General features: G+C 33.1%; 1 protein-coding gene across 1 annotated transcript in view; it reads right to left on the bottom strand.

Annotated features, from left to right (window-relative positions):
• The window catches only part of LOC143227131 (neural cell adhesion molecule 1-like), a 34,341-nt gene extending 10,769 nt beyond the window's left edge, over positions 1-23,572 (bottom strand). The window contains exons 1-5 of the mRNA XM_076458640.1: positions 23,234-23,572; positions 12,280-12,606; positions 10,626-10,736; positions 9,647-9,850; positions 4,203-4,499 (exon numbers count right to left, since the gene is read on the bottom strand). Of these exons, the coding sequence (XP_076314755.1) occupies positions 4,203-4,499; positions 9,647-9,850; positions 10,626-10,736; positions 12,280-12,606; positions 23,234-23,351 (1,057 nt within the window). The 5' untranslated portion in view covers positions 23,352-23,572. The remainder of the gene's footprint in view (positions 1-4,202; positions 4,500-9,646; positions 9,851-10,625; positions 10,737-12,279; positions 12,607-23,233) is intronic.
• Between the last annotated feature and the right edge of the window lie 3,223 nt (positions 23,573-26,795).

Below are 26,795 nucleotides of genomic sequence, written 5' to 3'. Positions count from 1 at the left end.
CTTTAAATTCGTCACGAGGAGTTTTTGTTGAAAGGCTTCTGGCGTTTTCTCTTCTTCAACCCCGAGATACACACATTTATTCACACCCTCAGTCACTGAAATCTTCATTTACCGACAGATATCTGCACATTCGACCCAAGGCAGAATCCATGGAGGTCTACAGACCTTTTTCTACTAAAGAAAATAAAGACAAAAGACATGGTCGAAAACATAAGGGCTCTCTACTCAGTTCTTCTTCAGTAAATACAAATGGACACATTGATACAGTGGAAGTATCGAGGTTTTCATTCTAATTTATATGTCGTCATGGATGGTGATTGATTTTTATCATCCTGTGTGTCTTTCATTACAGGAAACGGTTTTGAAACCTGTGATATAGTCACATTTTGGCAGCTTTCTTTATACCACAATGATAGGTTGTACGATGGACAAGTGCATAGACGTGTGGCACTGCTGGCTCGCCATCAATTTTTGCCACTCGATGCATTCTTGGAGGTCGTAGCGATCCGTGTTTCCTTGGATTGTACCATTACTATATGTTCTCCCTTCCTGTCTCCTCGAGAGACCTATGATCAATTGAACCTTGATGTTCTTATTGAACAGTTGTTGTCTACCTTTCTAATCCTGGGAGACTTTAACGGACATAATCCCCTCTGGGAAGGTGCTGATATTGATGAGTGAGTCGTTCCATAGAACGTATGGTCTCCGATCACAGCCTTTCTCTCAGCAGTACTAGTGTTTATATTTATTTTCATGTACTTCGTGTTTTACTGCTATTGATCTCTCTGTCTGTTCCACTTCACTTTTCTCACTTTTCTTGGAGGGTTGACAATGACTTTCGGGGCAGTGATCATTTTCCTATCATTTTGAGAGAGATTGGTTGTGGTCGATACCACTCGACCCGCCTCCCTCAGTGGAAGCTGGACCAGGCCAACTGGACCTCTTTCACTGCTCTCTCAGAACTTGATCCTGCTGTCGTCTGTAAGCCATCGATAGATAAATGTGTGGAAGTAGTAATTGACTGTATTGTCCAAACAACTGCTCAATCGATTCCTAAAACTTCGACTTGTTTTCCACGTTATCCTCATCCGTGGTGAAATCCTGCCTGCCACATGGCACGGAAGGCTCAAAAAACGACCTGGGATATCTTTCGTAGGTATTCCACACTTTCAAACCATATTGCTTGCCAGTAGGCCCATGTATATGCTCGGCAGGTAAGACATCAAGTCAGAAGAAATCTTGGATTAAGTTCACAACTCCAGTTCAAAGTCATTCGAAAGGTCAGTGGGCAGTACACTTCTGCTTCCCCTTCGATCTTGCTTTCCAATAGTCAGGAAACAGCTGATGCCCAGAGCATCTGTGATATTCTTGGCGAAGGCTTTCCTCATACATCTAGCACTTCTGCTTAATCCCCCACTTTCTTTGCATTCAAGACTCTGGCAGAACGATCACCTTTTTCCTTTCAGGCAGGTCGTCTCTATGAGTGTAATTGCCCCTTTACACTGATGGAACTCAAGTTTTCTCTTCATCGATCTGGCAGCACATCAGTAAGACCTGATGATATTCGCAACAAGATGCTGAGCCATCTCTCTCCTGTCTCTCTTGCTTTTCCTTTCATAGTATTTAACCAGATCTGGCAGAAGAATTTTTTCATAATGCTTGGAATTATGCTATTGTCCTACCTTTCTCTAAGCCAGGGAAGGATCCCAAGATTCCTTCAAACTATCGTTCAATTGCTTTGATGAGCTGTCTCTGTAAGACCTTAGAGAGGATGGTTAGTGCTCTTCTTGTTTAGCTCCTCCTACCCACCCAGTGACGACAGGTCTCCATTATGGACCACCTGATTCGACTTGAAGCGTCACTCACGGAACCCCTTGTCAAGCAACAACATCTTGTTTCAGCATTTTTTACCTTGAGAAAGCTTATGATACTATGTGCAGGTATGGCATTCTGCGAGATCTCCATTCATATGGGTTACGTAGCCATTTAACCATTTTTATTAAACATTTTTAATAGACAGATGAATCCAGGTCTGTGTGGGTTCGACATATTTCAGTTCTTTCTGACAGGAACTTGGAATCGCTTAGAGCTGCGTCTTGAGTGTCACGCATTTCATTATAAAGATTAATGCCACCAGTGGACAACTCCCACATACAGTTGTAAATGGTCTCTATGTCGATGGCCTTCACATCTTGCGTCAGTCGTTGAGCATGAGGTTTATTGAACCGAGGCTACAGACTGCCCTCAATCGTTTACTAAAGTGGATCACAGCAAACGATTTTACCTTACCTTGCTCTAAGCCCGTTTTCATTTTCATGCGCTTCTGTTGCCAACAGGGTATTTATCCTGATCCTAAGCTCCATCTTGAAGAAGTTTTACTAACTGTGGTCCCCGAGGAAACGTTCTTGGGTTTTATAATGGACCATAAGCTTACTTTCATTTCACACATCAAACCGTCAAGTTTACAAGGGCATTAAACATCCTCTGTGTCCTCTTTTCCACCTCTTGAGGGGTGGATCGATGTTTCATGCTAAAGATCTATCGTGCCTTCACTTGATCAAAACAGGAATGTGATTATCTAGTCTATGGCTCTGCCAGGACCTTGGTCTTGAAGATGTTGGACCCTGTTCACTATCAGGAGCTTCGGCTCTTCACTGGGGCTTTCTGCACTTCCCCAGTTCAGAGCTTATACATAGAGTCTCGTGAATCTTCTTTGCACCTCTGCTGTTTGCAATTGTTTTTACTGCGTGCTTCAAAATTTCGATCCTTACCACAGCATCCCGTCTGGGGTTGTGTTTTATTTCCTTCCTTAGTGGGCCATGCCTTTTCAGACTAGGCAGTTTACCATTGTTCCTTGTGGCCTTCATATCCAGGTGCAGTAGGGTGTATTGGGTCTGTCCTTGGATGACATTGCTGTGTCCACTGGTCAGCAAATTCTATCATGGCTTATTACTATCCCCAAATATAACCTTTCTTTGAGTCATCTGAAGAAGGTTCCTGATTGAAAGTACCGTCTTCTGTTTATCGAACATCTTTCGAACCATCCTTCTATTCCCATTTACATGGATGGTTACAAATCAGGTGACTCTGGGCTCTGCCATGGTTTGCTGTCGTTCATTGGTTGCACACAGAATCCCTTCTACAGTTTCTGTGTCCACTGCCAAATTGTACACCATTTCTCTTGCCATAGATGACATAGAAGCTTATGCATTACACAAACTGTACTATTTATACCGACTTGCTTAGCTTTCTACTGGTCCTGGAATCACTTCATGTCAGTTTTCACCTTGTTTTCGTCGACATTAATAATGAATGGCGCATTTCTCTTTATCAGCTACTTCAATCCAGTTTTTCTGGACATCAGTTTACGTTTGTATTCGAGGGAACGAGCTCGCTGACACCGCAGCTAACTTCTGTTCTAGTGCTGTCTCTGCCGTGCCTGTTCCATGTATTTAAGGCTCGGCACCGTATCAGTTAGCAGTCGACTTGGAGTGAGCAATGTGATAACTAGCTTTTCCAGATCAAACCTTCTGTTTCTCTATGGCTATCTTGTGTCTGTAAGATCGGATGAAGGAAGTTGTCCTGGCTTGGCCACGCATTGGTCACAGTTTTTTCACTCATCGTTTTCTTTTATCTCGGACTGATGCACCAATGTAAGGTCTGTGTGATAGTCAAGTCACAACAGCCCACATTTTACTGTCGTGCCGTATTTACGACCGTGAGTGGCGGCAGTATTTTATATATTTTTAACATAGGTTCATCCTTGACGTTAGACAGTGTCATTGGCGATAGTGACACTGTCCACCTTACTAATGTTTAAGTATTTAACGGCTGTTTAAAGTTTATTTCACTTTACATTGATTCATTTTTCACATTTTATAACAATTTTACTTTTATTTTATATTTTAACAGTTGTTTGGTGCAGATGGCCTAGTAGCTTTGGGCCAATAAACCAACAAAACAACTCTTACCTCTAGTAACTAATAAATACAACGTTGATAGATATGATCGGTCTCTCACCGCCACTAACTACTAAGCACAACAATACTAGATCTGATCGGTCTGTCATCTTTTATGAATTAAGAACTATAATACTTTATCCGACGGTCTCTCACCGTCTACAGATTAATACTTTAGAGTTTAAGCCAAAGTTCAGTACAAAATTTCTTTTAACATATTTAACGGCTATTGCCCTTACTTACAATAAACATTGAGCTTTATCCCATCCTTCAGTACGAAGTTTTTTATAAGTGGATTCTGAGCTTTACAAATCAAAGTTTTGTCGTTGTCCAAAATAGATGGCTTGAATGTTAGTGTGCTTGTTGTGACGTTTCCATCTACTGAAATACTCGACTTCACATTCCTTAGGTTTCTGCCATCTTTCCACCAGGTGACGACAGCAGCTGGGCGAGAACCGAAAGCCTGACATTCCAACTTGGTCATCTTTCCAGGTTTAAGGATTGCTTGTATTTTCTCAATCCTGACAGCAAGAGGTCTAACTAAGAAAGCATTGTCAGTGTATTTTAAATACATACTGGTTATTATTTAGATAAAAGAAGTTAATATTAAATTAGAAACAAATAGGAGGTCTAGTAACTCTGTGTTATATAAATTATCCGTGTACAGAAATAAAAACAACTCGTCTAAATGTTATAATAAAAAAGGTTTTTCTATCATCAAAAAATAACATTTTGTAAAGTTCAGTTTTTATTCTAGTTTTATTGTATTTATTAAATAAAAAAACAAATTTAGCCTTAGTTTTACAAGATGTTTATTTCTGGCATTGTTGATTTCTTTATAAGAGAATTTTACAATGTGATCTGGTGTGCCCACATTGTTAACAATGAAGTTATTTTGGACGCAGTTATACCAGAAGATACGATATGGCACCATTACTAATAATGTAGCTGGATAAACAGTTTCACAATCTGATCTAGTCTGATGACGTTGTTAACGAATATAGTTATGTTATACAAAAATGTTATGAAATGGTCTAATTTGAATAAATAGATATACTGAAACTAAAATTAGCAGTTTTAGATATAATCTGAAAACTCTGGTATCAATACAGCTAATCTAAATTCCTATCACTAGTCTGGTCAGACACCGTTGGTAACAATGTAGTTATTTAAACACAGTCTGATAAATTGTTCAGGGCTGAGTAATTGTTACTTAAGCACATTTCTACAGTCTGGTCTGACAACACTTGGATAATAATATTATATAAACATTCTTATAGTCTGGCCTGACAACACTGGGATAATAATCTTATTTAAATACGTTATTACATACTGGTCTGACAAAACTGGGATAATAATGTTATGTATACTCATGTTCACAGTCTAGCCTGACAACAACTAGATAATAATATTATACAGGATGTTCAGAAAGTCACTGTGCACTTATATATTTATTAACGGACATGTTTCAATATAGAATACAGGAGGTAAATATGAATAACAGTTATAAACAATGATGAAAGTGACCCCCATTGGCATCAATACAGGCCTGGATCCTTCTTACTCTGTATCTAAACACCGCTATCAGTTACTGGCTTGAAATAGACTGAATAAAATATGATTACAAAACTGCACAGTGACTTTCCGAACACCCTGTTTAAACACATTCTTATAGCCTGGTCTAACAACAGTGGTTATTAATATTATTTACACTGATTTATGAACTGATCTCTTCTGATAACGCTTGTAATAAAGTTCATAACAACGTACTTATTTTTGGTAACAATGTGAGGGTATACCCTTATTTAACTCTAATGTGATTTCTTTCTTTTAAAAAGCAAAAAGACTATTAGCTACTCTCTCACCATAAGGTTATGACAATCAAGTATCATCGTTTTCATGGTTACTAGCCTTTACGATACGACTGGTCTAATTACTAATTAGCAACTCTTGTTTTCTATCATGGAGACCCAAGGTGAAGTATTAACCACTACCAACAAAAATATAGGAACGTATGATAACAACAACGTAAAAAAATATATAAAAACCTAGAATGGACAAAAAAAAATGACTTAACATTTCCAATGACATAATTCTAAATAAATCCATTAATTTGCCCGATGTATTCTCTTTAAAACGAAAGAAAGTTATGTTACATAATAAATAACTTAGACCTTTTCGAATATTTTCGCAGCCTGACAAGTAACTTTTTGAAACGTATTTTATTTAATGTTTTGACGAGAAAAATAAAAAGTTTCCACATTTTTTACTGTGACTGATTTAGCGAAAATCAATATCGTAAACTAGCAAAGGAAACAAAAGCAAAATGGAATTGTAAGCAGTGTAAACTATACTAAGGTGATGATAGCATAATGAAAGGTAATATTGGTGTTGAAGAAAAATCTTGTAACTTAGAAGAATACCCTGAACTCAGATATATATAAACAAAATAAGAAGTGTAATAATGGAATAAAATAGTGAACCGGTAAAACAGCGTCAAATTAAGAATGAAGTGCATGAATTAATTCAGTAGTGAAGGATTTAAAATTTAGAAATAATTGGAATATCAGAGGAACCATGAGAGAATTTGCATGGACATGTGCAAAAATTGCTAATAAAATTGACAGTCGTCAGTGACGGTGACATATGAGTAGGTTGAATTAAAAATATATAGCTTATATAATAAAGTAAGTGTATTAATTCTGACTGAGATGTAAATAAGAAAAAAATAGTAAGTTGGTACTACGTAGTTGGATATAAACTGATATAACTGTAGAGAGTACAATAGGTTTAGAGTAGTAATGGTTTATGTTAAGATCAAAATAAAAGTTAAATAAATTGTAAATAAGGAAACATTAAAAGGAAGAAATTCAGCATATATTTAAAAGAATGTGATATACTAATAATAGTAATAATAATAATAAATAATAGCTGTTTATAGATCATATAGCTTTATAATACACAAGTCCTTAAATGAATTGAGAATTCTGTTAAGAGGTAATAAAATGAAAAATGTAATTTTTGTTGATGATATACAATTTTTGTTAGAATAAATAAATTAGGTAAATTAGTTTATAGTTTTAAAGACTGTATTTGGTTTTGAATCTCATATACACGAATTAGCTAAAGGGGTAAACCAACCAATTTCATATTTAGATCATGCATTTGTAAGAGAAATTAGATAAAATTTATGTTTAGCAATTATGAAAATTACAAAAACAGGTCATTACCTTATAGCAGTGGTTCCCAACCTTTTTTATGCCTCGCACCCCTAAAAAATTTTAATATGTTCTCGCACCCTTCACAGTAACTATTTATTTAGGAATAAAGGTGAAGGTGGCCAAAACAAATGTTATATCGCACCCCTGGTTGGGAACCACTGCCTTATAGCGTTAAAAGTAGGTGTTAATGATAAACTATATAATATAAATAGAGACATGGTTTATCGAAAACTGATTATCAAATTTTGAATCAAAATGAAGTAAACTCAATTTGAAAACAAATATATACCTTTATAGTTATTATTAAAACATACTAAATATTTATAAGTGTAGTAAAGAAACAAGTAAATCAATTCATTGTGTAAAATATTATAAAGGGATTTTGAAAATCATCGATTACTAACGAAATAACAGAATTGACATGTAAGATGTATTAAAAGCATAAAAATACCAATTTAAAAATATCATAAAGATAGTTTTAAATATTATAGATGTAAAACTAATCAAATGATAGGACAGGAAAAATTGAATGCTATAAAAACGATTTTTTAAACATGAAATGGATATAAGAAACAATGAAATTTTGTTAGTAGACTAACTGGTAACGGAAGAAACGAAAATGAAATAGCCTAAGAAATACACTTAATGACTATATTATAAGTGTGGCAGAAAAAATATGAAACCAATTGATAATGACCCATGTAAAATATTTAACATTAAGATAAAAATACAATTCCATATATTTACTTCATACATCTAATAGTGGAGTAAATATTATAATTTTGAGTGTAAAAACGAGAGAATTCCGGGAGAGGATGAAATTTTAGTAAGCGAATGAATTGTATCACAAAACAATTAGTATATATCTACACTTTGTCTGTAACAAGACGAAATTGTCCATAAAAGTTAAAAAAGCTATAGTAATTCTAATATACAAAAAGGTGATTGAAAGAATTATTTAAATTAGATTGTTATTTGTATTTCCTAAAATATTAGTAAAGGAAGTGAAAGTGAGATTGTTAAAAGTTTTAAATAAAATAACTTTGTCTTCTGTCTCAAAAACAAATATAGGTCTATGAAAGAATTGGATACTGAAGAGACACTTTTAAATTTCACACAAAATATTCGTGATCAATAAGAAAATGATAAAAATACTGAGGGTGTTTGTAAAACAAGAATAGACGTCTCTGTGCCACATCAAATATTGTTAGCCAATATAGAAATTAAAGATAAAATGAATTCAGGAAAATGGTTTCAATCTTATTCATAAATAAGAGCAGAGAAAAAAAAAACAAATTTAATTATTCCAGTGTAATAAAATATCGTATTTTGCATAGTTTGTAGTTAGATATACTTTTGTACAATACATAAATCATTTGTGAGATAAAAGTTTGTTATTAAATTATTAACTATCACCCGCTAGTACAGTGGTAAGTCTACGGATTTACAATTCTAAAATCAAGGGATTCGATTCTCCTTGGTGGGCTCAGTAGATAGCCCAATGTGGCTTTACTATAAGAAAACACACACATACTAAGTTTACTAATCATATAGCATTACAATTTAGCACTAGTAATACAAAAAATTAAAATATTTGAAAATGACTTGTAAGCACGAGTAAATTGTTTTATTGGTCTGATATTCATTAAAATAACTAAAATGAAATATATTTTTAATTTAAAAAGATTGATTAAAAATGAAAATGTGAAAATTGTATATTAATAATAATATGTATAATAATAATTATTTCAATACATCAAAAACATACAAATATTTACATATACTAAATTTAGAAATTGATAAAGATCTAAGATGACAACAGAAGGTTAAGGATTTTGTAAAAAAAGTAAGATTTATGTTAATTGAAAATCTAAAAAAAATTAAAAAATTTCTTGACCTCCCAGATGTTTAGAATCTTGGTTGTTTTTGATGCACTAAAAGGGCATTCAAATATTTTAAAAGCGAAGTATGCATAAATTATTTTGTTAATTAGAATTAAACACATTTAATAATTTAGCTTTAGTGATAAAAATGAAAATAATATAACGAAGTTTAGAGCACTTTTAGGATAATTTTTAAATATAAAAATATTTTGAAAATTTAAGTAAAAATGTAATTATTTATGTTTATGATTTAAATGTCATGAAATAAAATAGTAACAATTAATTTTACTAACCCATGATTAAACTCTGAATTATCTTTAAATTTAAATATGATTAATTAAGTTGAAATTAAAAAAATTAATGAAATCAACCTAGATAAAATGATAGTCCTAGAATTATTTTAATTTTATTGTATTGTATTTGATTGATAATATTCTTGTATTGTTTTTGTAAAAAAATATAAATATAATTCCTAATATTTTTTTAGAACATTGTACGTTTTAGTTAACCAGACTTAATATTATAATTAACATGTTTTATTAATCCTGATGTTCACAAGTACCGCAGTTCTATAACTACTCACAGTTCATGTCCACGGTTACTGTCGAAGACAAGGAAGAGGTTAGGTTGTAGATGGAAACACGGCAAGTGTAAGCAGCCATTAAGTCATGGCGCTGTAAGCTTGGAATTAGGAGTTCGTTCGTAACTATTCCTGTACCGACGATTTTGAAAGTGTCGTCCAAGAGAACGGACTCTCTCCACCACGACACATTAAGTGAGGGAATTCCTGTTAGATACATTATATAAATAATATAATTGAACTTCTCTAAAAGACCGAACTTATAATTCCTTTTATGTAGAAAATATTATCTATCTTTCCTTTATATTTTGTACTTAATATTTAATATTCAATACTTTAAACACTGGTTAATATATCTCAGGTAAAATATACAAAGGATTAAAACTAATAACTGTACATAATCGTTATTTCAAAGAAAAACAATTAAACTCTTAACAAAACAGCTTCAAAACTGTTAGACTATTAACAAAACATGTTCAAAACTGTTCAACTTCTTAAGGAAACAGGTTCAAATCAAACCTTGAAAAAGTTAAGTAATTCAATCTGTTAAGAAAACAAATGAAGTCTTACTTACGACATTTTCACACAGATCAGGGAGCAATGAATCGGTTAAAAGTAGATATTAGAAATATGTACGTATAGAATAAATAAGGCTAATTAGAAGTTTGTCGTATAAATTTAATTTATAGATGGTAAAAAAAAAGGCCAAGTAAATGTTTGTTGTAGAAACAAACACAATGTCTCTATAGTTAAGAAAGAGGTCATATAAAGGTTTGTTATGCAAACAAACACAATATCTACATAGTTAAAAATGGTCAAATAAAGATTTGTTATGCAAACAAACACAATGTCTCTATAGTTAAGAAAGAGGTCATATAAAGGTTTGTTATACAGTCAAACACAATATCTATATAGTTTTAAAAAGGCCTAGTAAAGGTGTGTTGTATAAACACTATACTGTTTAAATTCTCAGGATACACACCTCCTTCGACCTCACAAATGACTAATAAAGAATCTCCTTCATTATAAGGTCCTATTAGGCTTCTCAAAATTTTTCCATTTCGGTCCTTGATTACAGGTTTTGATGGAGGTTCTAAAAAAAACACCACTTGTAAGTCACTACATAACACTGAAACAGCAAGTAATATTTTACTATGACATGTAAAACGTGTTGTGTTTTAACTGTAGAGAATCACAGTCAAGGTTTCAGCTTTTCAATTCCAAAAACTTACCGCTCATGTACCAGGGGACGACGTTTAATGTGAATATCTTAAAATAACTATTTATATTCAACACACATTTAAACACTTATGGTCACTTTACCAGAAGTTAAACATTTTCTAGTGTTAACATACTACTAACAAAGACTTTTAGTTGTTAGGATACCAATATTAATTTTTAACCTTGCATGATTCGAACATGCCCTGGTAATTACTGCTACAAATAACGAATCCGTATACCTACAATTCACGACCTGCCGCGAAAACGAATCGCGCTTCACACGTTGAGACCGTGATTGTTTGTAAGACTAAGGATGAAATTCGATTAAGGAATCACAAGAGTTGGGGCTTTTCACTAACTTGCCCAATTTGCTCTAGCGAATATCCGACACAAAATAAACATAAAAACGACACATTCCTGGGGTGATTGCCTCTGGCACTTCAATATGTCCTTAATCTTCCCCTACCCCCAAGAGATGAACTTGAATATATCTTAAAGGAGATAAACATCAGTTTTGTAGAATTTAAAAAAAAAAATCTATATCTACTGTTTCACGGAATCAATTGCACCAAGAGAACTGTTGTCAGAAATGTGTTACGAAGAATGCATCACGGTCCATCAGATAATATTGGACCTTCAAACATGGATGTAGCTTATTTTGCCGTTTTAAAATATGATTTAGTTAACTGTCACTTATCATCATGGAAATATTTGTCATTCTCTACTCAGTAGAGAATAAAATTATTTGGGAAAATCAAACGCAGGTTGTGACACGATGAATCGTTTATGGTGCTCGTGTATATATTTAGAATAATTGTTGTGTCAGTATACAGCTATGCTTTGGGCTATATGCGCTCAATCCATCGCCGGAACCGAACCCGGATTTTAGCGTTTTCAGTCCATAAAACTTGTGGCTGATTCAGCAATGGACCGCATACGTTGAATGAAATAAAAGTTCCATTTTAAAGTTAGAAAACTAGGTCTTTAAAGCAGTGAGAAGTAATTTGAAAACATTCGTTTGAGACTTTCTGAAACTTTACATATAGTTTATTTTGAGACTTTTTAAAACTTTACATATAGTTTGTATCCAATTCAACCTCTCTTTTGTTTAAATCGATATTACTTTAGAGAAATGCAATACACGTCTGTTAATTAACTTAGGTGCTTCGAACTGATGTTTTCATTTAAAAAGTACGTGTTTATAAAACAACTTCCCAGACACCAATTGTTTGAGAAATTAACCACTTATAATTAATCATATCTGGGAATATTTTTGGACTATCGATTAGTTCAAGGATTAACCACTTGCTATTGGAAACTATTGGCTTATTATATAACAATCACTTTCTTACAAAAAGTATTATATTATGTTTTGAGTTTTTTTAAAAAATAAACTTCAACCACTGACCACTGACCAATAACCTTTAGGATACTGTCTGTGTAGCGAGTCCTGGCGTGAATGAAATCCGCCCGGCATCGATATGATCCTTGGTCATCCCTGTGTAGTGAGCTGAACATCAGAAGAGCCGGTCTGGTATGTGTGACGAAGCGGACTCGACTAGTCATGAAGACAGACGAATGTCGAGCTCGAACCAAAGATCGTCGTCTCGCGTCAAGAGTATAGATTGGTTTAGTGATGTTGTCCTTGTACCAGAAGACGAGAGTGGGAGCGTCAACCATTTGAATATCTGTGATATAACATGGTAACTCCGCCTTCTCTTCTATCAGGCCAATCACAATAACTGAAAACAAAGATTACACAATATAAAAAAGTACTGATACTTATAAACAATTCTAACAGTGTTTAAGAACAGTTATACTAGAATTTTTCAAACACGGGTTTGCCTTCTAAAGGAAAGGGTCAAATGATGGACGCCATTCAGTAATATAAGCTTACACTGAGAAGTGAAATAACTTATATAGTAACAGCTTTTTTATGTTATTTCTTTAAAGTTGTATCTTCCTTGTAACTTAAGTCGTTTTTTCAAAGTTGGATCTTTTTTGTAACTTGTATCATTTCTTAAAGTGACACATTTCTTGTAACTTATAAAGTTTACCAACACCTGAGTTGATGAAGTTAAGCATATTTCTGAACAAAGCAGGCTTCCACCTCATCCGACTGGGTATTAACCAAGAGTATGTATTGCCATAAAGCAAAACTTAATATTAAACAGATTAATTTCTAGGTTATATTCTTTAACAAACGACGATTTGGATTAGGCGTTACCCGGGAACTGACTTATTAGGTTACCTGTAAAAATTTAAATCAATATCATTTTAACGTACTATGAAAGGTCTAATTTAGATTTGATTGACAGAACTATTTAGCACGAACTTATTTATAAAGTGTTTAGAATTACAGATACGGTGTGGTATAAAAATGTTTACAATTATGGGAAATGTACAGTGTAAGATGTTTACAATGATGGGTATAGTATTGTATAAAATGTTTGGTATGGTAGGTTACAGAATACAGAAAAAGTTTAAAAATTACTCATAATAGTACTGAATTATTCATAGAGGAACGTACTAAATGTGGTATTATGTATTGCATCGCTGTACAACAACAAAGAAATGCCTTTACACACGTCGTGTTAACGTCGATAACAAGTGTCAAGTTTAGTTCGTCGCGTAACAGCCCTTAATGCAGAGAAATAGACTCCACTCCGTCCCCCTGCAGATTTACATGTGAATCACGTCGCGAGGGACAAACATTACGATAGGTGTAGCTACAAAAGGTGGTGAAGTTACTAGTTTTAGTATCATAAAACTTTCAGCTCGACTGAGAAAAAATAAATAAAAACAATTAGTTTATCTTTCCTTCGAGAAAGGTTCTAAACCAATTTTATTAGAAAGACGATTTCTCCACATCGCAGCTCTTAATCAGATGACAGGGCAAGAGTGGATTAAGAAATTGGTTGTTATGGCAACCTAAGGATTAAAGAGCAAATGTTATTACTGTATCAGTCACCAATGAGTGACTTTTAGTGTTCTGAACGAAAAAACCTAGAGAAATAATGTGGGATAAAGAACATCGAATTTGGCATGAACTTAACGGATAACTATAAGGTATGTTCTAACTTTCAGGTATTCAGGGCGGTATAATTAGTGGATGCGAATTAAAACTTGATATACGTCTTAAATTATATATTTACCCATAACTATTCAATTAATTATTCAATTAATTCCAACAATCAACTGAAAGAATCAGATATAACATTCTTTGTTCGTGCTACAATCCTATGGTTTTAAACATACAAATTTTAGAACTGTTCTTACCACGTTTGTAGGGAATGAGAAATTTCATAGAATGTTATAACATAAACATCTGAGGAACTTTTTGTGTGAATTGTTGTGGTTCAGTGAAACCAATCGACGGAACGTCTGTATGACGACCTACATGACTGTTAGATTATTAACTGTTAAATAAAACATCTTTATGACGACCTACATATCGATTACTGTAATAACTGTTGGATAGCACGTCTGTATAGTAACCTAAGTGCCTAATACAGTAATAACTATTGAACAGAACGTTTTTATGATGACCTAAATTGCTGATACAGTAACAACTATTGGATAGAATGTCCTTATGACGACCTATACGGTTGATGCAATGACAACTGTTGGACATGATTTGTTTTATGACGACTTAAAGTATTTGACATGTTAACACTTATGTTGTGACTAATTGATAATGAGACTAACTTAGAGAGACTCTGTTCACCAATTGTAAAATCATTTAATTGTAACTTTTTATTGTTTTTAACTTAGTGATTCTATTTAAAAATATAACCTCTAAAAACTACTGGAAACTTTCTGTAGACATGCATATAAATTTTCGTTTATAGTACGTTTCTAAAATACTACATCTATATCAATCAATCTTAAGTGTTGTTATATAAAGAACAGAGACCAGTGGAACATTTCTCAAGTTATTCTATACTTGGTTGATTATCACACTTTCGGCTCCTAAAGTATTCAGTTAGCTTTCGAAGTAATTACGATAATAATTCTAGAACTTCGCTAGTACAGCCTAGTTATAACTCCCAGCTAATGTCACTCAGAATTTAAGAGAGAAACAAATGCTTTGTCTGAAGAAACGTCTGTGGAAAGTGAAGACTTAATTATAGCTGCTAGCTGTGATGTTACAGAAATAAAAATCTTATATCACAATACTTACCTTACTTCCTCATTACTTATAAGGCTTAATAGGTGTCCTGGCCGGACGGTGGTTTTAGGCTATTTTTAAAACGACAGCAACTAATTATGAAACACATGAAGAACGTTTGATTGAATATCTCGTACTTTTCGACAACTTGTCACAGTTTTCTTTGTAAAATTCTACAGTTGAAATAGAATACATTAAATATTTTCTTACCTTGAGAACTAATATTAAATATAGGTGCCAGATAAAACACGCATATTGTAAGACGAGTGAAATACTTTCTTTTCTGCTTTGAAACGTCACGAATAATCTATACACTTACACTGTAGGATGTTCACGAAATAAAGTGTTTTTATCATACCTCTCACTATCATAGATCATAATGGATGTGGAGAAAGAGAATATTGTTATAGCTTTTTCTCAATATGAATATTTTGTCCTCGATGAAAGACAAAAAAAACAACAGAACTGTTAAATCTCGAACTAAGCTGCAATAATAAGTCGAAGGTTTTAAAGCGAAATGCTTGCAACGATTTGTTTTCATTCAATACAACTAATGGTGTTTTTTCACAGATTCATTAGGCAAATTATAACAGCTCTAAATTCCAACACTGACACGTGGCTGACGTTTCTTTAAATCTATTCATTCACATTTGATTTGCATTTAAGTATATCATATAATTCAAAATTGAGAAAATGCGACCACAACATCTTGGAAACAATTATAACACGAGAACAATTCTTTCTTCGGCTGAGAAATATTCTGTTCCCTCTAAAATTTATCCACTGATTCATATATTTTAAAATTTCTGCTGCTCAGTTCGATAAATAGTGAATGATTCTTAATTATGTTATTGTAAAAACTGAACTTAAACGTATAGCATTACTACTTCGTTGGGTAAGAAAATATCTTACATCATGTTAACCTAGCAGTGTTGTTTCGTCAGATATGAAAACATTTTACACTGTTAAGGGCCCGGCATGGACAAGCGTATTAAGGCGTGCGATTCGTAAGCTGAGGGTCGCGGGTTCGCATCCCCATCGCGCCAAACATGCTCGCCCTTTCAGCCGTGGGGGCGCTATAATGTGACGGTCAATCCCACTATTCGTTGGTAAAAGAGTAACCTAAGAGTTGGCGGTGGGTGGTGATGAATAGCTGCCCTCCCTCTAGTCTTACACTGCTAAATTAGGGATAGCTAGCGCATATAACCCTTGAGTAGCTTTGTGCGAAATTAAAAAGCAAAACAAAAAACTACACTGTTAATTTTAATGTTGTGTTATATCATTAAACAACAAAACCTTTTATATTGTTCTAATCTCTGATCGTCAAATAACAAAACGATCCCACTATGTTAGATTATCGTCATAAACTAAAACGCTCTATAATACCTTTATACAGCGTTCATGTACTTCGTATAACCTAACAATAAGAGGTTTTAAATCGACGTTAAGCCTAGTTTTATTGAATCAACTTAGAAAGTTTCTTTCTTGGTGTTCACTTTTATGTCGTACAAATATCGTTTTAAGCATTTTATTATTAAATTTAATAATATCCATAAGTTGCTTCACATAATCAGTAGTAAGTTCTACATACAAGAAGTGAGTTTTGTAAAACTTTTCAATATTCTATTTTTGTGTTCCTTATCTTAAGTTAATTTATCATTTTCTACATTAATAAGTAGGTAAAATGTTCTTTCTATTCAAAAATTTATCAAATAACTTGTACAGCATTTGCTTACCCTAAAGAATTATAAATTAAAATGGAAATGAACAGAAATATATAAAAATATTTTACAGAATTATTACATTTTTGAATATACAGATAAAATCGTTCAATGTACAGCCTTGAATGGAAATTATGACAGTGCTTCACCAGCCCTCGACACTATATATCGTCTTGTTAGACGATAAGGAACAAAGAAAAAAACGTGCTCCCTCCGGTTCATAACACCATCTGATTACATACTCGTGATTCATGTTCATTCCACCATAGTCCACTTTATTGGTAAGGTGTCTTTACGTACACAAATATAATTACATACGTGTTAGGCTTATTGAAGATCTAGAATTGTTAAGTTTCGTTATATACGCTGTACATCATGTCTCGAGCTTGCGAAATTATTATATACGTGTTAGGCTTAATTGAAGTTCTAGAATTATTAAGTTTCGTAATATACGCTGTACATCATGTCTCGAGTTTGCGAAATTTCCATCCTGGGACTTTAAATGATTACATCTTTCATGTGTCACGCGAGGCGTAACCGCAGCTGTTCTTTCTGTTTAAGCAGGAACAAAAAATACACCGTTTCGATTTTGCTACTGGTTTGGATTTGTAGTTCAATCAGAGATGCTTATTTCTAATACATAGAAGTTAGTGAACAACTTCGAAAAACTGCATGCATTAACGACATACAACCTGACAATAAAACACCTGACGTGATACTTCTACCTTATACACAACATGCTCGGCCTTAAACCACACATCAAGACTCTTCTGATTCAACTTTGATCTGGTAAAATATTGTAATACACTATTGTAGACAACAGGTTTACGAAGATTACATATACCTCGAAAAAAGAATGAAAGAAGACTTTTCATTCGAAGAAAGTGAATAAACGTCACAATGTTAACAGCTTTCAAGGACTAGTAATTATTTAAAATCTGCTTCATTTCTTTTTGTGTGTTGACTTTATGTCAGTGATTCAAGATTTCTTCTTGTTATTTTAGTAACAGGCATAAAAATAATTACAGCTTAAAGTTTACAGATAATAATGTAACAAGAGCTTACATCATGCTATACATTTTATAATCCTTGATGTAAAAAGAGTGTACAACGTACTAAACACTATGTAATCCTTGAAGTTTCCTATATGTTTTCTAATCCTATACTAAACAAGGCTACAATGGTGATAATATTCATACAAAGGCTATCATCATAACAATGTCCTCACAAAGGTTACTGTAACAATGATATTCAAAAATTGCCTATAACGAGCAAACTTATTCTAAACAACATTATATTTTGGCTTAGTAAAACTTCAAACGTATGTACAAGTGTTAAACCGTTAAAAACGATCGATTTCTTATAATCATGAAAAGAGAAAATGTCCGTGTGCTCTACATTTTGAAACAAGTTGATTATGGACCCGGCATGGCCAAGTGGTTAAGGCACTCAACTCCTGGTCTGAGGGTCGTGGGTTTGAATCCCCGTCACACCAGATATGTTCACCCTTTTAGCCATGGGCGCATTATAATGTTACGGTCCATCCCACTACTTGTGGGTAAAAGACTAGCCCAAGAGTTGGCGGTGGGTGATGATGACTAGCTGCCTTCCCTCTAGTCTTACACTGCTAAATTAGGGACGGTTAGCGCAGATAGCCCTTGTGTAGCTTTGCGCGAAATTAAAAAACAAACAAGTTGATTATTGTTAATAACATACGATGCGTACAATGAAGTACTGATTGAGTACAACAATACAAATTTCCTGTATTGTTCGTTATTTTATAAATCTAAAATTGTTAAATACTTTTGTGTTAAAGTTATATTAAAGGACATTTACAACTTTATGTTACCAACACAAGAAATTAGTTTTCCAAAGTCCTGCATTTTTTATAACCATCGCTACTTCACACGTTTCGTTATTATTTTTACACTTACATTGTTTTTAGTGCTGGTTGTAGCATGTACATAACGTGTTCCCAGTATAAACAAATCTATATAATAATACTGATACATAGATCAATAAACTGACACTTATATACTGTCAGATAAATAAACGCTTTTGTTACATGTCAACGAGGCAAATGACATTCATTTCCTACATTGGTGTTTTAGGGCTAGATGGCATGAAAGAATATTTCTTGCTTGGAAGTATAACACGTTTCACTGATAATTGTTTTAAGTGCGTCGTTTAATGTAATCACTGTTAAGTCTCATTAACCAGTCAAATTTCACGTCTTTACTGAAAATGACATCCACACAGCGCATATAACGAGTTATATGTAACTAATAAATGAAACAAAGCGATATAATAAAGAAAGACAAAATTATGAGTCGTCAATTCACTAGTATTTTAGCAACAACATCCTAGACTATTGCAGACACTATCACCGTATAGAATGTATTAGAAGCTTAAGAAAGATACGATTATCGTTAATTATTACACACAGTACCACCCTGTAGAGTTTACTACAAACTAAACAATGATATATTTATCATTAATGCTACACACCAATACAAAATATTGTTTACTGGCCTCTTAACGATAGTACCATTATCGTTAATTGTTACATATACATAATCTACAGCTATAGAGTGATACCACTATACAGGTTATACATAATCTACAGCTATAGAGTGATACCACTATACAGGTTATACATAATCTACAGCTATAGAGTGATACCACTATACAGGTTATACATAATCTACAGCTATAGAGTGATACCACTATACAGGTTATACATAATCTACAGCTATAGAGTGATACCACTATACAGGTTATACATAATCTACAGCTATAGAGTGATACCACTATACAGGTTATACATAATCTACAGCTACATAGTGATACTACTATACAGGTTATACATAATCTACAGCTATAGAGTGATACCACTATACAGGTTATACATAATCTACAGCTATAGAGTGATACCACTATACAGGTTATACATAATCTACAGCTACATAGTGATACTACTATACAGGTTATACATAATCTACAGCTATAGAGTGATACCACTATACAGGTTATACATAATCTACAGCTATAGAGTGATACCATTATACAGGTTATACATAATCTACAGCTATAGAGTGATACCACTATACAGGTTATACATAATCTACAGCTATAGAGTGATACCACTATACAGGTTATACATAATCTACAGCTATAGAGTGATACCACTATACAGGTTATACATAATCTACAGCTATAGAGTGATACCACTATACAGGTTATACATAATCTACAGCTACATAGTGATACTACTATACAAGTTATATAAGCATAATATACAGCTAAAAGTGATAATACAATACAGGTTATATAAACATAATCTACAGCTATATAGTGACACTAATATACGGGTTATATACACATAATCTACAGCTATATATTGAAACTACTATATAGGTTATATATACATAATTTACAGCTATATATTGAAACTACTATATAGGTTATATATACATAATTTACAGCTATATATTGACACTACAATACAGGTTGTATAAACATAATCTGCAGCTATATAGTGACACTGCTATACAGGTTTCATACACATAATCTACAGCTATGAAGTTACACTACTATATATGTTACACATAATCTACGGCTATATAGTGACACTACTCTCCGTTTAATACATTATCTGCAGCTATATAGTGACACTACTATACACGTAATACATAATCTACAGCTATAAAGTGACACTATTATACACATAATACATAATCTACAACTATATATTAACACTACAAAACAGGTTATATATACATAATCTAGGGCTATATAGTGTCACTGCCAATGCAGATTATATACACATAATCTACAGCTATAAAGTTACACTACCATACATGTTACACATAATCTAGAGCTATATGGTGACTTTACAGCTATATAGTGACGTTACTATACATGTTAGACATAATCCACAGCTATACAGGGACACTACAATACATGTTATACCTAATCTACAGCTGTATATTGATACTACTATACAGGTTATATAAACATAATCTACGGCTATATAGTGACACTACTATGCAGGTTATACACACATAATCTACGGCTATATTGTGATACTACCATGCAGATTATATATACATAATCTACAGCTATATTGTCACACTACCATACAGGTTATATACACCTAATCTACGGTTATATAGTGATAATACTATACAGGTTATATATACCTAATTTACAGCTGTATATTGACAGTAATATACATGTAATACATAATCTATAGCTATATAGTGACACTATTATACAGGTTATATACACGTAATCTATTGCTATATAGTGACACTAATATACATAATCTAAGGCTATGTAGTGACCCTACTATACATGTCATATGTAATCTACAGCTATATAGTGACACTACAATACGGGTTATATACACAAAATCTACGGCTATATAGTGATACTACTATATAGGTTATACATAATCTGCAGCTATATACTAACACTACAATACAGGTTATATACACATAATCTACAATAATATAGTGTCGTTACTATACAGGTTATATATACAGTAACTAACACTACAATACAGGTTATATACACATAATCTACAATAATATAGTGACGTTACTATACAGGTTATATATATAGTAACGTCACTGTATTATTGTAGATTATGTATATATAACCTGTATTGTAGTGTTAATATATAGCTGCAGATTATGTATAACCTATATAGTAGTATATAGTGATATTACTATACATGCTGTATATACATAATCTACAGCTATATAGCGACACTACTATACATGTTGTACATACTCTACAACTATATATTGACACTACTATACAGGCAATATACACATAATCCACAGCTATATAGTGACACTACTATACAGGTTATATACACATAATCTACAGCTACATAGTGATATTACTATACAGGTTATATGTACCTAATCTACAGTTGTATATTGACATTACTATACTGGTTATATGTACATAATCTACGGCTATATAGTGGCACTGCTATACAGATTATATACACGTAATCTACAGCTATATAGTGACACTAGTATACATAATCTACCGCTATGTAGTGATACTTCTATACAGGTTATATACACGTAATATGCAGCTATATAGTGACACTACTATACAAAATCTACGGCTATGTAGTGACACTAGTATACAGGTTATATATACATAATTTACAACTATATATTGACACACTATGTATGGTGAAATATACACATAATCCAGAGCTATATAGTGACATTACTATTCAGGTTATATAGACATAATCTTCGACTATATAGTGATATTACTATACAGGTTATAAATACACAATATTGAACTATATAGTGACACTACTATATAGGTTATATACACATAATCTACAGCTATATAGTGACACTACTATACATGTTATACATAATCTACAGCTCTATAATGACACTAGTTTACAGGTTATATACACATAATCTACAGCTATATAGTTACTTTACTACTACTCATGTTATACATAATCTACAGCTATATAGTGACACTGTTATACACATGTAATGTACAGCTATATAGTGACACTGTTATACAGGTTATACACATGTAATGTACAGCTATATAGTGACACTACTATTCATATTATACATAATCTACAGCTATATAGTGACACTGTTATACAGGCTGTATAGTGACACTACTAAACAGGTTATATACATATAATCTACAGATATATAGTGACACTATTATACAGGTTATACATAACCTATAGTTATATAATGACAATCCTGTACAGGTTATACCTCACTTACAGTTACGTAGTAACACTACTGTTCAGGTTATAGATACTCTACAGCTATATGGTGATACTACTATGCAGGTTATAAATGAGTCAAGGTGTTTATGTTCTTAAAGAGAATTTGTCACAACGTGACATTAATGTGTGTGTTTTCTTATAGGAAAGCCACATCGTGCCATCTGCCGAGTCCATGGACAGGAATCGAACCCCTGATTTTAACGTTTTAAATCCATAGATTTACCGCTGTATCAACGGGGGACGTGACATCTGTTTCACTGATAGTGTGGTAAACACACCAGACGTGACATCCGTTTCAGTGATAGTGTGGTAAACACACCAGACGTGACATCCGTTTCAGTGATAGTGTGGTAAACACACCAGACGTGACATCTGTTTCAATGATAGTGTGGTAAACACACCTGACGTGACATCTGTTTCAGTGATAGTTTTGTAAACACACCAGTCGTACATACAACTTCATTAACATTGTATAAAATACGTGTAATTGTATAAAATACATGTAATTGATTTTTATGAAACAACATTGTTATTATTTTATTTTTAAATCTTTCTTGTGTGAAGTAACAAAAAGTAATTTTCAACATATCTTTAAAACTAAATCACTGATTTATCAATAGAGATAAAATGTCATTGTGAACACACACTCGTTTTTCCTAAAAAGAAAGAAGAGAGGTACTTACTTGGGTGATTTCCCAGGCTATCCACATCTCTGGTCTTAACTATAGCTAACACCATGAGTGTTAAAAGTTTGTAACATTCGACACGAAGTGCTAGCATCTCGAAATGTGCATTAATCATTTAAAATACAAATAATATCAAAGATATGAAAATTATACTGGAATATCATTGCGACTCTGCTTGTTAACATTCACGTGTCTTTGATTTTTTCTAGCTGTTAATCAGAGCTTTTCTTTTCCAACACTCTGAAGTGGGTGTGTATTTCATCTTCCTTGCAAAGTTGACTTAGCGAAAAGAAACTTTACTTTTATCTATCTATACTCGCCAAACACTTTTCTATATCCAATACAACTGCTGCAGTTTGTTGATGAGCCTTCTTTTTATCACTGGAAGACTTCCAGCTTTCAGTTAAGGAGTGCCATCTAGTGGGCAGTAAAAACGTCGTTTTTACCACATTTTATGTTGTGATACCGATAGAAATTTCTTAAGTCAAATTAATTTTAAAAAGTTAAACACTATGTACCACACATCACTGATTTATGGGACTTACAAGATAATTATGTATAAATATAAATACATTAATTATTCGCTTTAATATTCGTAGTTCAAACAATTATTAATAAGAACTACAACAGGAAAGTAAATAATAGAACTTAGTAATATGTCAACACATCTGTAAAATCAAGTACCGAAATGATCAGCTCGATGCCAAGTACTTAAATCTAACTAACTAAACAATGACGTATGTGACGTTTCATTGCTATACCCTATACCTGACTTCTGCAACGTTTCATTACTAAGTATTCTATCTGAGTTCCGTTACGTTTCACTTTTATACTCTATATCTTAGTTCTCTGAATAACAATTTAAATTCTTATTTTTATAAACCCTTGCTGTTTAAATTAAGAACAGTACACGTAACTTGTACCAAAACGTAGGGCGGTAGGCAGGACACGTATTTGAAATTGTGTACTGACGACTTTGTTGTTAATGTCGTATTTTATTTTTGAAAGTAACCTATCACTGAATATCATAAAGTTCCAAAAATTACAAAACCATGGTTTAGTTTTGATTTTTGATAATTCCAAAAGTATGTGTCATTTTTACTGATACTTTGTCACAGAACGAGTTCAGCCAACAAACTAAAAAAAAAACAAAAACTTATGAAACATTTACCACTGTTAGTTTACCTTTATCTGTATTTTCAAAAACACTATGAAAATTTGAACAATTTCAAATCTAAGCGTCTTTAAAAGGAGTCCGGTATAAACACATCTAATCCACTTTTTTCTAAGTTCCTAAGGAATAATACACTAAACTGACACGTTTTTTAGACTTTACTAGAACAATGAAAGCAAACAACACTTAATTTAGCGTTCTTTCAGAAATTTTCAGTTTAGTACAGAAAAACAACAGTCGATCAAAACGTTGTTTCAGACGTTTTTATCTTAATGAAGACAGACTACTGTGGACTGGAACGTTATCTGAAACATTTCCATCTAACTGAAGATAAACAACTATTCACCAAAACGTTTTTTCAAACATTTCCAGCTAACTGAAGATAAACAACTGTTCACTGAAACGTTTTTTCAAACATTTCCAGCTAACTGAAGATAAACAATTATTCACCGAAACGTTTTTTCAAACATTTCCAGCTAACTGAAGATAAATACGTCTCAGTCTTTCATAACCTAGTTAATGTAGAAGAGATTTATCATTTCAGACTAAGTAGCATAAATTGGTTGACTTATTACGTCGGGGCCCGGCATGGCCTAGCGCGTAAGGCGTGCGACTCGTAATCCGAGGGTCGCGGGTTCGCGCCCGCGTCGCGCTAAACACGCTCACCCTCCCAGCCGTGGGGGTGTATAATGTGACGGTCAATCCCACTATTCGTTGGTAAAGAGTAGCCCAAGAGTTGGCGGTGGGTGGTGATGACTAGCTGCCTTCCCTCTAGTCTTACACTGCTAAATTAGGGACGGCTAGCACAGATAGCCCTCGAGTAGCTTTGTGCGAAATTTCCAAACAAACAAACTTATTATGTCGGACTAAGTGGTATAACTGGGTAGACTTATTGTGTCAGATTAAGTAATATAATTGGATTAACTTATCGTCTCAGACTAAGTAGCAAACTGGGCTGACTTATTGTGTCACATTATGTAGTATAACTGGATTGATTTATTGTCTCAGACTAAGTAATATAACTGGGTTGACTTATCATCTCAGACTAAGCAGTAGAAGTCGGCTGACTTATCGCCTCAGACTTGTCAATGTCTCATAAAGGCAGAAGTCCACTTGCAGACAATATATGATCGTTGGCAACTTTTGCTCAGAAGCAGTACATATCAACTTTTTTATTTAAATACATATGAATCAAAATTAAATTTTGATAGGGTTGCTTTGTGGCAATATCAATAACATATTGTCATAAAAAGAAACCGAAGTAGAATAAAACAACTGACATTACAAATGACTCTTCTATACAAATGTTGTTGTTTTTTCCTTGATGTGTATTGGAAATATGTGCATAGCAGAACTAGTCCAGACTTGTCTTGGATATTAGAAATACAAAGCACGTCTCGTCTCAGTTTTTTTTTAAAGCACTTTCGAAAATTGGATTCGATTCTATACTACCATAAGTTCTTTGTTGTAATTGTTTGTAGTTTGTTGACAATATAAGATCTGGTCGTCCCAGAATGTCAGAGAATTTAAATGGTGGTATTATTTAAATTATTATTTTATTTCGTCTTAAACAAAGGTACGTGTATTGACTTCGAACAGATACAATATATCATCAAGTAATGAAAGGTGATATCTAGTATGTGACACGAGCTGTATATTCTTTTCCAACTTCTACGATAAGCTGACTACGTTATTCCAGCGTAGTGATTGAACTCCCGTCCTCAAGCTTTCTGCTGTGCAGCCGTGGGCGTACATTACATGAAACAATCGAAGCTATGAACTTAAAAGATTCATTTATACCGAGAACATGTAACTTACAGAAGAAGTAGAAACCATTACAATAAGATATTAATTGTTAAATAGTAATAATATATTTGAGTTAAACAACAACGAAACCTGCAAACTTGTAATATCGTTTGTATTAATTTTGACAAGGTTTGGTTCCAAATTCGGTACTATCGAGTTATTAAGTTAAGAAAGTCAAGTTTTAAATTTTGAGTGCATACAGAGGAATTTATGTTTCTATTTATAATGAAGCTTGCAATGTATACGTCCAAAACTCGGATCTAGGGAACTACTGCACCGATCATCACCAGTCATAACTGGACAGTATTTTTATAGCTGAGCAATAAATAAAACAACTGAAATTTCCACAAAAGTGATATGTTTCAGATTTAACCAGTAAAAATAACAGAAAAAGAGTAAGTTTCAAATATAAAACAATGAAAAACTTTAAAAATTATCTGTTTTCCTTTAGTGAAAATCTAATGAATGTTACAACATAAAAACAAAACATCTTCATTGTTAAACTATGTCTACAAAAATACTTCAATAAAATCTAATCTGTGATGTAATGCTGTAATGACAATTCATTGTTAAACTATG

Source organism: Tachypleus tridentatus, chromosome 9 (assembly GCF_004210375.1).
Source record: "Tachypleus tridentatus isolate NWPU-2018 chromosome 9, ASM421037v1, whole genome shotgun sequence".
Taxonomy (NCBI): Eukaryota; Metazoa; Arthropoda; class Merostomata; order Xiphosura; family Limulidae; genus Tachypleus; species Tachypleus tridentatus.
This window is presented reverse-complemented; position numbering and strand designations above follow the sequence as displayed.